Here is a 14,745-nt window from a genome sequence, read left to right on the forward strand (position 1 = left end):
CCGTGTAATCCGTCACATCTGTCTGTCAAGTCACAACCCAAATGTACAGCTTCATAATCTCCTAATCTGACACAGTGACCATCATAACAGACAAAAAATGTGTAGTCTTACCTCAGCTTTAGTGACAGTAATAAGTACTTTCTTTTTTTGTACTGCAGTGAAAAATTTCTTTAGTGAAAGCACAAAAACTTTTGGTTTACTTTTGGTTTCAAGGAAAAGAGTTGGCCATTTTAGGGTATTTATTATATCATTTACTTGTTTTTTGATGGAGCATATCAGAAAGGTCGAGTTTAAATGTGAATTATGTTGCTGTGTTGTATCATCTGATGTTGGTTCCTCGGTCTTGTCCCGTTTCTGGCAGGTGTACACTACCTGAGTCTTTTTCAACAAGTAACCGAGTTGTGGCTCTCAACTGATGGGCCGATACCCAAAACAGGGTCACAGAGCTGTTTTTTTATTGGGTCATGAATGTGTGCCTGAATAAAGGAGGAGAAAGTTCATTGGGGCTTTCCCACTACAACTTTGGGCCATGCTAAACCAAGCCGTGCTGATTTGCTTTTCCATCAGCAGCTTGGCCGAGCAAAGCCATGCTCAAATGGTCCTGCTCTAGAGCAGGGCCAAAGCAAGCCAGCCCCACCTCCAAGCACACCACGGTGATGTCAAAGCGGTTCACAGCGTTGGATTTGCTTGGGGGGATTTACCCCTTCAGCTACTGATACCCCCCTCCATGATGAATTTTCAGTCCATGGGGAGACGGGGAGATACGTTTTATACATGCCTCTGCCAGCTGTGTGTAACTGTTACAGCGGTGGTTTAACGTCAGCATTCACTGTACAACTGAAACATTTATGACACAAGACCAAAACTCCAGATTTATGTGCTCATACTATTGTCTGATAGTTGTGCATGGCTGGAGTTCTCACACTGACAAGTAAGATCAGGAAGGGCCAGGTGCTGATCCAGGATTATAACTTTTTCTGCACCTACTACTAACACAAGTTTGACCCTTTCCCCTTCTAAGAGACAAATAAATTCTAGAATTTAAAAAAAAAATGCTGGAGATGTTCAAAACATTTAGCCCCAAAAAATATAAGAATATGTTCATTTTCTGCTATCTAGAGACCTATTAATCTATAATCAGAAGACTGTTCTGTAACTTGTATGCAGGAAAATCCTCTCCTTTTAGCATGAATTATGTTTGTTTATTGATTGCGGAAAGAGAGAGGAAGAGAGAGAGAGGGAGAGAGAATGTGAACAGAGCAGCATGTAGCACGTACAGTTGAGCCTTCAGACAAATCAAGTGAATGAGTTTATCTGTGATTGTGGCAACAGTGAGAAAAAGTTTTCACGCCGCTGAAATGAGCCCTCTCTGTTCCACTAGTCGACTTGGCAGATAAGACGGCTGATTTGACATAAAATTTCTCTCAGCGCAGCGTTAAGGCCCTAAAATCAACTTTGAAGTGATGAATCAGCACAGTATCATCTTTCAGCAAGAAGATCTGGAAAGGTCTGTGCTTATCACAGCGATAAGAGCAAGATTTAAAACAGATTAACATGTGGCTCTCGTCATATTTAGGAGTTTGTTCTCTTCCAGACAGTGCACCAGCTGCTGTATTGGCAGAGTTAAAACAACGGATAGAAGGCTGTCGTCTGTTGTTGCTTTGGGTGGAGGGCTCCGACTCTGAAGCACTTAACCCCTCTCATGTCCAGCCTTCACCAGGATACAGAGAAAAACAACAACACACTGATTGGGCTTTAAGCCTCTGTGACTGTGCGTCTGACTTCTCCCCTCTCCATTTAATCCACCTGACCACATCACAAGCGTCTCACAAACACACACTGACAGATGTAGGTGACCCAAAAATAAGATGTAGGCCGGCTGCGATGGCCGAGCCCCCGACGATTAGCCAGGCAGTCAGTCACTCCATCTGATGAGACAAAAGCTCACATCAAACACCTTTTAAAAGAGTCACGACATGAAGCAGTGTGCTGTGGAGTCACAGAGGAACTCATGTGATCAGACTTATGAACACAGAGGACAACACAATGAGAAAGAGTGCCTGTCCTGTTAATTTTCATTTAAATCAATGTAAAAAGATCATTGTTGTTAGTGTCAAAACAAAACAATCTTTACACCAGACTTGCTACACTGGTATTCAAAATGCTGGAAGTTGTGAAAAATGCATATTAAAATGTTCTGAGATACAGTTTGATGCCAGCCAAAAGCTTTCACCAAACAATTACTAATTTTCCATGACTTTTTTTAAACAAAAGTGACAAAAATTACATCTCAGAACTTTAAAAACATTAACTGTTTATTTCTTGATCCATGAATATCACTTTTTCATCTTTATTTAAAAGAAGCAAATGAGGTAATATATATATATGTAAATGAGCAGCCATGCAGCAACTTTGCTTGAAAAAAAATCTATTATGATTGAAAAGTAAATCAAGTTCAATCAATAGTCCTTTTAAAAATGGCACAAAGTTGGCTTTGCTTTGATAAAAGATTTAATTTGTTCATACTCAAAGCCATAAATAAATCCTGCCTTCTACCACAAAGCTGATACAACTCACTACTAGGGTTAACTCAACATTTTCAATGAATTAGCTGGGCTATTAAAAGTAATAAAATATATTTGTATTACAAAAAATACAATCAAGCTTTATCAAGCATCCAGAATAGTCCAATTTAACCCACTTAAATGTTTAAAAACAATGTGACTGATAAAGGCCTAATATAGCAATCTAGAAAAATGTTGATTCATTCTTGTAAGTGGGATTGTGCCTCGTTTCCCATGTCTTTTGCTAAGATGCTTTAGCTGGACCTCATGGTTTATCAACCTCCATCAGTGGCCTTGTCTTGCCAGGCAGCCCCACCCTGCCTCTGTGCTGCTTTCTATGCCTGAAGGAGGCATGATAGGCCTGTTTACCTGCTCTTTGCCTTATCCTGACAAACAATCACAGCAGCAACAGCAGCTCTGTCTAGGCACTTCCTGAAATTACCCTCAGTCCAAACAATACAAGAAAAAAAAAAAAAGAAACACTTCAGCACTCCGAGCGGCTGCAGCTTACAGGGGCCACCGGGAGGCTTCATAGGCCTCTTTAGCATAACTGTTGTGAGGATTGGGGTGTAGGTTTGGGTGGGGATGAGGTAGGGTTGACTGACTGCAAACAGGCCTGGCATCGACTAAAATAATATAAAACAGGAGTTGGGGCGTTGAAGTTTTTCTTGTTTTATTGCAGTAAGGCTGGGAAGCTGACAGGGAGGGGACGCAGAGCGGATTCCTTTGTTGTGACTAATCTCCGGGTAACAGCTTCGGTACGCTGTGAGGTGCTAACAGCTTCCATTATCGGACACGTCCTCCACCAACATGCCGCATCTATCTGAATTATTTACTTCAGACACTCAATATGATACAAAAACACATCTTGCAAGTTTTATCACTGTTACAGTTTAAAAATGACAAGATTTCCGACTTAAATATTACTATCCTGCAGTGCAAGCCAACCTACGTCGGAGAAAGAGTCAATGTGGTTGATGTAAACTGTCATAGGTGAAGAGAAAGCTCACATAAGGGGGCATGTTTTCCATGTTCTCTCAGATAAGATATATCCAGAAGTCCCTCAACAAAACGCTCCAACTTTTCTGTTTATATTTCTATCTGCGAAAGCCTCAGTACAACGTGTCCGATAATGGAACTATATTAGCAACTAGCCTTAGCAGCAGCAGGCACGCAGCGGGCATAGGCACAGAGCAGATGGGCGCTGCTCAGACTGACAACGTCATAAATAACGGAGAAATTCAAAAATCTAACAGTTGAAAATGCATTTCTCACAGAGAGGTTAATGGAGCTAGATAATTGAGTGGGTTTAATCAGGGATGGTGCAATTTTGCCGGCTCATCCGGTCAACAGTTCCCAATATGCCTCCTGCCGTTTATTTGTCAAAACAGGTGGGCCGCATCTCCACAACACAGCAAAACTGGGGCTGCAATTCTAGCTGATTCATTGGTAAAACAAAAATACAGAACGTGTTTGAATTAAGCAAGCCTTGTACAATGCCTTTGCTTAAACAATTTTTGTTTTTCATTCATAGTACGCCTTAAAAAAAAGCATGTCCAACTAATGATGACTGTCCATCCGCTCCCCTCAGGGTAGCATCACTAGCCCGCTAACCGGCTAACCTCGCCGTGACGAGACTATTTTTACGCTAATATTCCGGGAAAATCGCCTTATTTTTTAAAATACTTGGCAAATAACTGTTAACTACGTTGATTAAAACGATTAAGTTTAGCTTCACTTCACTTACTGATGTACACATTGCCTCCTGGACAAAACGACAAAGCTAACCTAGTTTAAATCAGAAACTGGTGAGATGGAAAAAAACGTTAAAAACCAACAAATAAAATTTCCTACGCGCTCGTGAGTAAACATTGTTATTATTCCAGTTAAATAGCTGAAATAACTCAACTAAAGGTAAAATTATCATCAATAATCCCTTCAGTTACTTACAAGATGCTGGAGCCGATGGTTCCTCTTTCACCGCAGGTTGCTCTGCTGCCTCTGCGGGGGCTGGGGCAGCTTTCCTGGGTTCAGCCGCTGGGAGGGCGTCGCTCTGCAGGGCAGGTTCTGGCTCGGGGGCAGCCTGTGGCTCCGGTACGATCTTTGTACTCTCCGGCTCGGCTTTTGGGGCAACGACTTCAGGTTCCTCGACAATTAAAGGGGTTTCAGGAACAAAAGACGTGGTGGTTGAGTCTGGGATCACAGACTCTGGTTCTGGCTCTGGTTCAGGTTCAATTACTTCAGGTACTGACACTGGTTCTGGCTCTGGTGCGGGGACAGGCTCTGGTATCGTTTCTGGCTCTTCTGGAGCAGCGATGGCACTTTCTGTGAACTCATGTGGCGCACTGTCTTCAGCTATGTGCCGCTCCAAGGCGTCCTGAGCACCGCCGACCAAGTCTACAATATCATCAACGCTGAAGAGGTCTTGTTTGGGCTGGTCCAACTCGGGGTCCGGTTCGGCCTCGTAGTGGTGCACTCCCTCGGTGAAGAGAGGAGTAGTGGAAGAGACATCGTTCTCCATGCTGTCTGCCATTTTTCTTTTTGTCCAAACTGACTTTTGAGGTGGGAAAAGTTTAAGACCCGGAAAGTTTTCGGCCAATGACGTCCTATTATAAACTTCCACCGGGTTGAATTTTGAAACCGGACCGGTAACCCCCGCCGGTTAGTCTGCTTTTGACACCGGACGAAGTTGGACAAGTGCGCCACACGACAGCTACCACAGAGTCGGACCCGAGTCTCAGATGGACGCTGTAAAGTTGAGAAGGACATGAGGGGAACTCCGCTGACCAATTACCTGCGGCTTAACCCGAGACTGACGACAACTGTGACCAATCAGAACGTGTCAAATTGGACACTAAGCCCGCCCATTTGAGCGGGGGAGTAATTGGACACCTCCTCCATCACAGCACCTCAAAACTTAGCTGGAGCAGAGAGTTCAGCAAAGTCTCCTCCTGTTCTGACATAACTTGTGCTCCAGCAGGGCACTTATTACATAACTTTTACTCCTTTTCTTTTTTTTTTCTTTTCTTTTCTTTTCTTTTTTTTTTTTTTTACAGTGACTCCTCCTGCTACTGACTAATTCAACAAAGAAAAAACTATGATAAACGAGGTATTGAAAACTTGAACTTCTGGAAATAGGCAGGAACACTGTTGAATGAGCCAGTTAAAGGGTAGAACCCAAGTTAAGGCACTCAGAAAGGCTGCTTACTTACTGACAAATATACACAAATACATAGTTTTAAAGTCTTTTTTTACAGATTTGCTGCTGGCAAGATAAGAGGAAGTGAAGGGTATGAAATGTACTAGGACTTTGTGTTCCCAGTAAATGAAGGCTGTCAAATAAGTAACCAGAGCTGTCGAAGTATGATGTAAAAGTGGATATTTCTAACTATGATATACTGAAGCGCAAATATGGATAAACTGTACTCAAGTGTAGAGCGAAGTTACCTTAACCAGAAGACAGGTTTTGCAATTTTGAAAAAAGAAAGTGTAATCCTTAGGTAACTTGTCACTTGGCATAAAATGACATATCACAGGGTTTCACAATGTTTGCAGAAAGAACATTGCATTTAGAGGAACCAGAGCATATTATTATTATAAAGCAACTCTTCAACAACTCAGTCAAATTACATCAAAGTTATTACACTGGCTGAATAGCTGAGGCAGTAAAATAAAACACTGATGCAATTGAAGATTAATTGAAATGAAAATTAATTTAAACAAAAATAAAAAAAGCAGTACTATCTAAAAGATTAACCCATGTTAAATTGTAAATGTTTGTATATCATATTTTCTTTAAAATACTTTAATCAAAAACCAGGCTGCAAATGTAGGTTTTAAGTTCATGACTTTAGATCTATGCTGATAAAATATTTACAGATTCAGCTGCTCTCAGATCCCCGGGCTGTTCAATCTGTCTGCTGTCATGTTAACAGATCTGTAAGACAGTATCTAGATACAACAGAACTTTTAAAGTCTTACATCAACAGGTAAAGATCCGTATGATCCATGATTATGCAGTGCAGGTTTAATGTGTAACGCGTTCACCATGTGTATGCTCTCATAGACACAACAAAGGGGTTATTACATACAATGAGCACATGCAATCCAGTCATCACACAGTTAGGTCAGCTGTCTGTCCTTTTTGCATAGAATTGATACAACAGAAGACAGCACCTGTAAATACCTAACCTCATTCAAACTGTCCATAAACAGTGTACCTTTGGACTGTACTTGTTCTTAAGAGTAGGCCTATTGTACTTGACTTAGTTCTGGTGAAATCTGTGGTGACGAGTGCTTTTTGTTTACAAGTATTGGTGTGTTTTCTTTGCTGATGCTAACTGTTAGTCACAAAAGCCAAGAGAGCTAAAAGTGAGAATTTAAAGGGACATTTCAGTATTTTTGAAGTTGGTCGTATGAGGTACTTCACTATAGCAGTGGTATTAGCCTTCAGTGATTCCTGTGAAAGTTGCTCCTGTGGTTATTAGGAGCTCAGAGAGATCCATGGCATAATGGCTGTAGATGGGGACGTTTTATTCGTGTAGTTTACGAGTTTTGCGTAAAAATGGGCCAAGAAAATATGTTGGCTTGCCTGTACACTGTATGAAAACATACAAAGCACTTAATTTCTCCCAAAACCCCTCTGTGTCAGGCACCAATTTACAATGCAGTGTTCGGCATTTTGTCACCTTCTGCAGTGCACTGATATCCCCTGATCAAGCTATGTGGGCCTGCCGGCTTCTACAGGGATAATAACACCACACCAAGCTAAAACAAAGATAGTATGAGCGGTTTTGACTCGAGTGATGATGTGCCGTTACTGTGGATATGAGAGGATATTTGTATGAACCGGAGTACACTGAAGAAGAATTTCTACAGATGGAGAGCCAGTGGGCTGAAAAAGAAAGCAGAGAAACTTCATTTGAAAGTTTTGAGCTGGAGAGATCCCAAGCATGGGTTTGCATTTTCCACACCTACACCACCAGGTAACTCCGGTTGTTATTTTTGTTTTATCTTTATCCCATCTACAGCCATTATGCCGTGGATCTCTCTGAGCTCGTAATAACCACAGCATCAACTTTCACAGAAATCACTGGCGGCTAATGCAACTACTCTAATGAAGTACCTCATATGACCCAACTTAAAAAATCCTGAAATATCCCTTTAAACACCTTGAACAACCACCCGGTGGCTGTATGCCTCCATGAGATATATATAATTGCCCAAGAGAGTGAAAGAACAACAGTGGTTCAGGAAAAAGACTTGGGATACTTAAATATCTTTAAGCAAGGGTTGAGTATGAGGCCCATTGACCTTGGGCTTTGACCTCAAAAATCTAATCAGTTCCTCCTTAAGTAAGAGTGGACTTTTGTGTCAAATTTGAAGGTAATTGCTCAAAATATTCTTCAGATATGGCATTCAAAAGCACAAAAAGAACATTAGGCCTATTAAAACCTTGACTTCTGACCTTAATGCAGTCAGTTCCTCATTGGGTCATAGTGGGCATTTGTGCAAAGTTTAAAGAAATCCAACAAAGTGTACTTGAGATACCATCCTAAGTAAGTGATGAATATTAGGCCTCATGTACTTGATCTCTGACCTATGACCTCCAACATCCAGGCATTTCCTACATAAGTCATAGTGAACATTTGTGCAAAGTCTGAAGAAAATTCCTCTTTAAGTATCATGTTCACAAGCAAGGGATAAACATGAGGCTCAGTGATTTTGACCTAAAAGATCTTGACATTTGTAAGTACAAATTGAAAATCCCTCAAAGTATTCTCAAGATACATCATGTTCAAAAGCAATGATGAGCATAAAGTACAAGGAAATTGACCTCAACCTCCAAAAATGTATTCAGTTCATCTTTACATTGGCCCAAGTGTTCTTGAGTTGTCACATTCAAAAGCAAGGGATGAACATGGGGCCCATGGACATCTGTTCAGTTTGAAGATAATCTCTCAAAGTATTCTTGAGACATAATTTCCACAAGCATGAGCATAAGGCCTAAGCATCTTGAATTTGATGTATGACCTCCAAAATCTAATCAGTTCAGTTTGAAGAAAATTCCTCAGAGTATTTTTGAGATAGCTGTTTCATAAGAATGGCCCAGACGTACAGACACCCCGAAAATGTAATGCCTCTGTCCTTTGGTGAGGTGGCATAAAAAACTCAGTGACGGCATATCATTTCTGGTTAGGCCATAGCACCTGTGCACCATGGAGGCAGGACACACAAGTTTAACACTAGAGCTACCAATTGTTAACATTTACCTGAGGCAGTTCTTTAATTTTCAAACTTTATACTGACAAAATTTTAAGGTCTGGCAGTGATGGATGTTTCCTGAATGTTTGATTTGTAATGTTAGTGTTGTTAAAACATGTTTGTACAACTCCACATTTTATATATGAACAAATATACCCAGAAACGCCAAGTGGGTATAATTTACCCGATAAGAAGCCATTAGTTTTCCCTCCATTTTATTTCACTCCAGAAGATGAACAGCAGACAATCCCATCAAAACTCATTTTCTCTATTCCTGCACCACCTAATCAGAAAACCAAGATCAACCCTCAACATGGATACCACAAGTTTAGGGTGAGGGGTTGTCCCGCAGCACCTAGCAGTATTTGGTTATAAAATGAGGTTTACAGTTTGTTTTTGACCTGATTTTAATTCTGAGAAGTCAGATCACCAACCAGATCATTACACTTCTTTTTGGGAGTAAAATTAATGTCTAAATCACAATTGATGCAAATATTTTCAAATATTTATAGATCTATATCAAACTGGACTAGAAATGCTAACCTCTTAGTGGCACCAGAGGATAAAAAAAGACATTAGGCTTCACCCTTTAGATATGTACATTTTGTAGAAATTGTTGTGTTAGTTTATTTGCTACATGTTCATTTATTTCAAAATATCTGAACCCCTGTTGATGCAGCAGGAAAACCAGAGGATTAACCCTCTAAATTCATCCTCTGCTGATCATGACCATACATACAATAACATTATAATCATCCAATAGTTGTCAATGCATATCATCAAAAACAAACCAAAAATGTGAACTATGGCCCAAGAGAGAATTCACAATTAATATCACCAGTCTGAATCATTGATAAGTAGGCAGCATCTTTTGTAGACAATACATATACCTGCAAGATAAGTTTCTGGAATTGGGAAGTATGAAGCTGCAGAGGAGCAGTGAGCTGAGCTCAGCTTCAGTTGGAGATATAGAGTTACACAGCATACTGATGACAGGCAAAGTCTATATATAACATGTGAATATATGCGTCCGTAAGTAAATATGGCTACTGCAGAGGGAGAGCCAGCCAACATATGATAATGTGACAGAGGCAGTGATAGGGGAGAGGAGGACAAAAATGTCTCTGAACTAAGACCTAATTGGTTCTACTCTAACACTGCAAGTCTTGACTGAGGACAAAATGACAGATTATGTTTAATTTTAGTTCTCACTCAGCCTAAATGTTTCGTCAAAGACAGAAACAAGGCTTATGTAGTTTATCTACATCCTGCACATACACAGGCCTACTTCCATTCAAAGCCTTTACAACAGCACCAACTGTGGATGATACTGCTGCTGAAAATAGACCCAAACAATTTCAGTAAGTCCTCCACTTTAACTCGTAAAAAAACCTGCAGGATATTAGAGTTGTATTTGTGAATTAGATGGAACATACTAAAGAAGTATTTAGTCTGAAAATATGTGCTTGAGCACAGGAAGGAAGTCACACAGTATTGCCCAATGGATGTTGGTTTGAATGTGGCCACATTATATCTGTGTACGGTAAAGCATATTATATTCAAAATACAACAATTGCAATCATACAAGAGCAAAAAAAAAAAAAAAAAACTACTCAGAATCTCAAAGGGTTTGCTTAGCTTGGAGATAACTTGAAATTTGGGAAACATGCTACAGAATGGCCTAATAAAACAAAGACCAGGAGCCAAAGTCAAAGTTATCATAAGAGTGGCTAGCAGACAAAAGTCAGTTAAACAGATGAAAAGGAGATGAACTTTTGATAAAAGTTTGTTTAAGATGGTGTCACTAGCTTATGGAGCAGATGCTAGCAAACCCAAGAGGCTATTTAGAAGTGAAATAAAGAGAGGCTAGTTTATAGAGATCACACTGAAAAGCAAGTGGGAAATGTAATGTAAAAAAGTTCTGCATAAATACTCAGCCTCATCAAGTCAGTATTTAGTAGATGCACCTTTGGCTGCAATAACAGCACTGAGTCTATGTGGATAGGTCTCAATTAGGCTCGACATCTGGACATGGCAATTTTACTCCATTCTTCTTTGAAAAACTGCTCATACTCTGTCAGGTTATACAGGATGTAAAAGCCCTTTTAAGTTCAGCCAAAAATTATGTATTGGGTTGAGGTCTGGGCTTTGACTCAGCCACTCCACAACATTCACCTTGTTGTCTTTAAACATTTCTGTATATCTTTCCCTGTATGCTTCGGGCCATTGTCTTTCTGGAAAACAAATCTTATCTTACTTAAGTTCTCTTGCAGACTGAATAAGATTTTCCTCCAAGAATTTCCTACATTTTGCTGCTACCTTTTACCATTTTACAAGCCTTCCAAGGCTGGCTACTGACAAGCATCCCCACAGCATGATGAGGCCAAAAACGAGCTTCACAGTGGGGATGTGTTTGTGATGATGTGCTGTGTTTGGTGTCCACCAACCATAGTGTCTTATCTGATGGCCAAAAACACCATTTTGGTCTCATCAGACCAGACCTTTATTCCACATGACAATGGAATCTCCCACATGCCTTTTAGTGAACTCTAGTCCAGATTTATTTTGAGTTTTCTTCAACAGTGGATTTCTCTTTGGAACTCTCCCATGAAGCTTTGACTGGTGAAGAACCCAGGCAACAGTTGTATGCAGAGTCTCTCCCATCTCAGCTCTTTAAAGTTGTTACTCCTTCAGAGTAGTCATAGGTGTCTTGTTGGCCTCTCTCCCCAGTCTCCTTTTTTGCACAGTCACTCAGTTTGTGAGGACGGCCTGATCTAGGCAGATTTACACTTGTGCTATATTCCTTGCATTTCTTGATGATGAGGGATTTAACTGAACTCCAGGGAAACTCAGTGCCTTGGATTTTTTTGTATTCATCCCCTGACTTATACTTTTCAATTAACTTTTCTCTGAGTTGTTTGGAGTGTTCTTTTGTCTTCGTGGTGTAATGGTAGCCAGGAATACAGATTAACCATTAACTGGACCCTTCAGACACAGGTGTCTTTATACTACAATCACCTGAGACACATTCACTGCACTCAGATGATCACTATTTTATTAATTGTGAGATTACTAGCACCAATTGGCAGGGCCTCTGTTAAATTAGGTCTGTCACTTCAACAGGGGTGAATATTTATGCAGTCACTTATTTGACATTACATATTTTTTATGTTATTGACATCCCTTTGTAGAAATCTGTTTTCACTTTGACATTAATTAAAGATTTTTTTTGTTGTTTTGTTTTTTTTTTTTTTTTAAAGCCAAATGATATTGACCATGATTGATTTATAAAATCAATAAACGGTACAAACATAAAAGAGGGTGCATACTTTTTATAGGTACTACTGTACTTCCAACAGCATTTGTGGCCTTTATCAGTGGATTCAATCCCACATGCTGATACAAAATATCTTGTCCAAGTTGGGCTTTATGCATTATGTGTCATATTGATTCATGCAGCTTAGCATTATATGCTAGAGGCTAACACGCCTATTTTCAGCCCCCTTTACTCAATGGTGAAAATAAATGATTTAGTTGCATAACTGGGAAAAAAACAGCATTTATTGTCACAATGAACCTTCAGCCTAAAAGTGAAAGTGGCCAGGTTTGAGTCATAAAGGGGAAAACCCTTGTAGAGACCCATGTTAGACCACATAATTCCCCCTCTTTGCACCGTATAGGGATAGTAAGTAAGCAGACAGTGATATGATCAACTTTTACTACTCACTTCTGAAAAGGTAGAAAGACTTAAACAAGGTTATTAAGTACAAAACTTCTGTCACTTAGATGCTAATTGTTTGAGGTTAAGCGGTTTTGAGAAAGCTCCGCAAAAACTTCCCTAATTATATCAGCAGTTTCAGTTTTTTTCTGTGTATGTCAGGCATGAATCCATGTTAGGAAATATTCAAACTGTAACTCAGGTTTGATTTCCATTTGGACCAGATAAAGTGAGAACACATCAGTTCCCCACAGTATCTCATGTTCAATGTTTTATTTAAAGACTGGGTAATGAAAACTAAGAGGTGGAAAGATGTGGGGGAGTCGTCACATGTCTCTATCATCTCTGTGGCATTCATGTTGCATTACGTGATTGAGAAGCATGTTAAGAGGTCTGAAGTCCAGCGTAGTACTCTCAATATCTGTTGTGTTTGTCAGTGCTATGGGTAAGGTTCAGGTTCTTACTGAGTGTAAAATAAACTATTAATACCACACTGTTTAAATTCAGTACTGTGTTCAAACTCTTACTTAATATTACAAACCCAAATTCCAGAAATATTGGGATATTTTTAATAATGTGTAAGAAATTAATACAAAGTGATTTTTCAACCTATATTCAACTGAATGCAGCAAAACTACTGGCAAAAATCGAGGCTGAAGTAAGTCGTGAATATGGCAAGCAAGCCTCCCGAGGGCACCATAAGGCAGGAAGGAGGACTGACACAACCCCAGTGGTGCTCTGGATGTCCTTGCAGGGGCAAGGACATCCAGAGGCAGGGGCATGGGAAAATAATCAGTTGAAAAATTAAAGGGCAGAGGAGACATGGAAGAAATTTGGCAGAACCCAGAGTCCTTCAAGAGTTGGTTGCCCAACCAAATCAAGCAATTGGGGGAGAAGGGCCTTAGTAGGAGAGGTGACCAAGAACCTGATGGTCACTCTGACTGAGTTCCAGAGATCTTGTGTGGAGATGGGACAAAGTTCCAAAAGGACAGCCATCACTGCAGCCCTCCACTGATCTGGGCTTCATGGCAGAGTGGCTAGAGGGAAGCCTTGCCTCAGTGCAAAACACATGAAAGCCCACTTGGAGTTTTCAACAAACTCTACATAAAAACCAAGAGGGTTTTCACATGCTTCACTCAGTTTGGTTCAATGAGAAAAAAAAATTTAAACAATTGTAGCATCAGGCTGCAACATAACAAAACTGAAAAGATTAAAGGGGGTCTGAATACTTTCTGAACGCACCATATACATATTGCCCTGGAAGTCATACAACATAAATGCTATGCACAGCAGAAGTCATGCTTTCTTCTACCTTAGGATATGACCATATGGTATAGGGGTAGCATGCATCATATTTGTACTAAAAGTAAAGCCCAGAGTAAGATGATTAGAGGTATAGAGTTGTAAAATTTTCATGTTTTCCCGTTCCACTTACAACTGGTTTTCTGCTTGCTTTCTTATTAGCAAGGCGAAGAATTACTAGATCAAACATTATCTAGTTGAAATGAGGCATCAGTACCAAGCACAGTGGAATCAGACATACTTCAGTCAATAAATCCATTTTACCCTGGTGCTTGTGTTCTGGGAATAGGACACTAGTCCAGTCAAATATCTGTTTGCTCAACTCATCTGTTCATGTAAATATCCTGACTGCAGTGATGTTGGCTGAATGTTACTGCAGACAGTGTGTGTACAGTGTGTTGATTTTTTTGGTCAGATGACTTCATGATAAGAAGCAGCTTCAGTCACCAAGATGACTGAGTCACTGTCCTCATAGAGGTGAGTCATTGCACATGTGAGGGTCTATCCGGCTGTCACACCAATTTCAAACACAAACATCTATGACATATCATTTTTCTCTGGTTTAGCCCTCTGCTGAGGATCTCCACAAAAAATAAAAAGTTCCCAAACATCTTCAAGAATAAATGATCAAACAACAACTTGGTGTTTCAGTAAGTACTGGAGATGTATGCTGACCAGTGTGATTACTCATTTAACAACAACTGGAAGAAGCATTCAACCCTGAGGACATCTGGGATGAGCCTGCTGGTTGTCTCAAAAATTAGGACAACACAGAGGGAAGCAATATTTGCTGTCACGCAACAGAGAACTGGATTAACCTCCCAGATGATTTCACAGTCCAGCAGACCACTTTAATATCTGTGTCAAGGATGTTCATATATAACATTGCACAGTCTC

At 40.1% G+C, this 14,745-nt stretch overlaps 1 protein-coding gene across 4 annotated transcripts in view; it reads right to left on the minus strand.

Moving 5' to 3' along the window:
• Nucleotides 1-5,385, minus strand: part of LOC121511422 (reticulon-4-like) — a 47,918-nt gene extending 42,533 nt beyond the window's left edge. Inside the window, exon 1 of one of the 4 annotated variants that reach the window (XM_041790097.1) lies at nucleotides 4,515-5,385. In XM_041790097.1, coding sequence (XP_041646031.1) covers nucleotides 4,515-5,097 — 583 coding nt within the window. In that variant the 5' untranslated portion in view covers nucleotides 5,098-5,385. The remainder of the gene's footprint in view (nucleotides 1-4,514) is intronic. The other 3 variants (XM_041790098.1, XM_041790101.1, XM_041790102.1) reach the window with 3 other exon arrangements.
• Nucleotides 5,386-14,745: the final 9,360 nt, after the last annotated feature.

This window comes from Cheilinus undulatus, linkage group 6, assembly GCF_018320785.1.
Source record: "Cheilinus undulatus linkage group 6, ASM1832078v1, whole genome shotgun sequence".
Classification (NCBI taxonomy): Eukaryota; Metazoa; Chordata; class Actinopteri; order Labriformes; family Labridae; genus Cheilinus; species Cheilinus undulatus.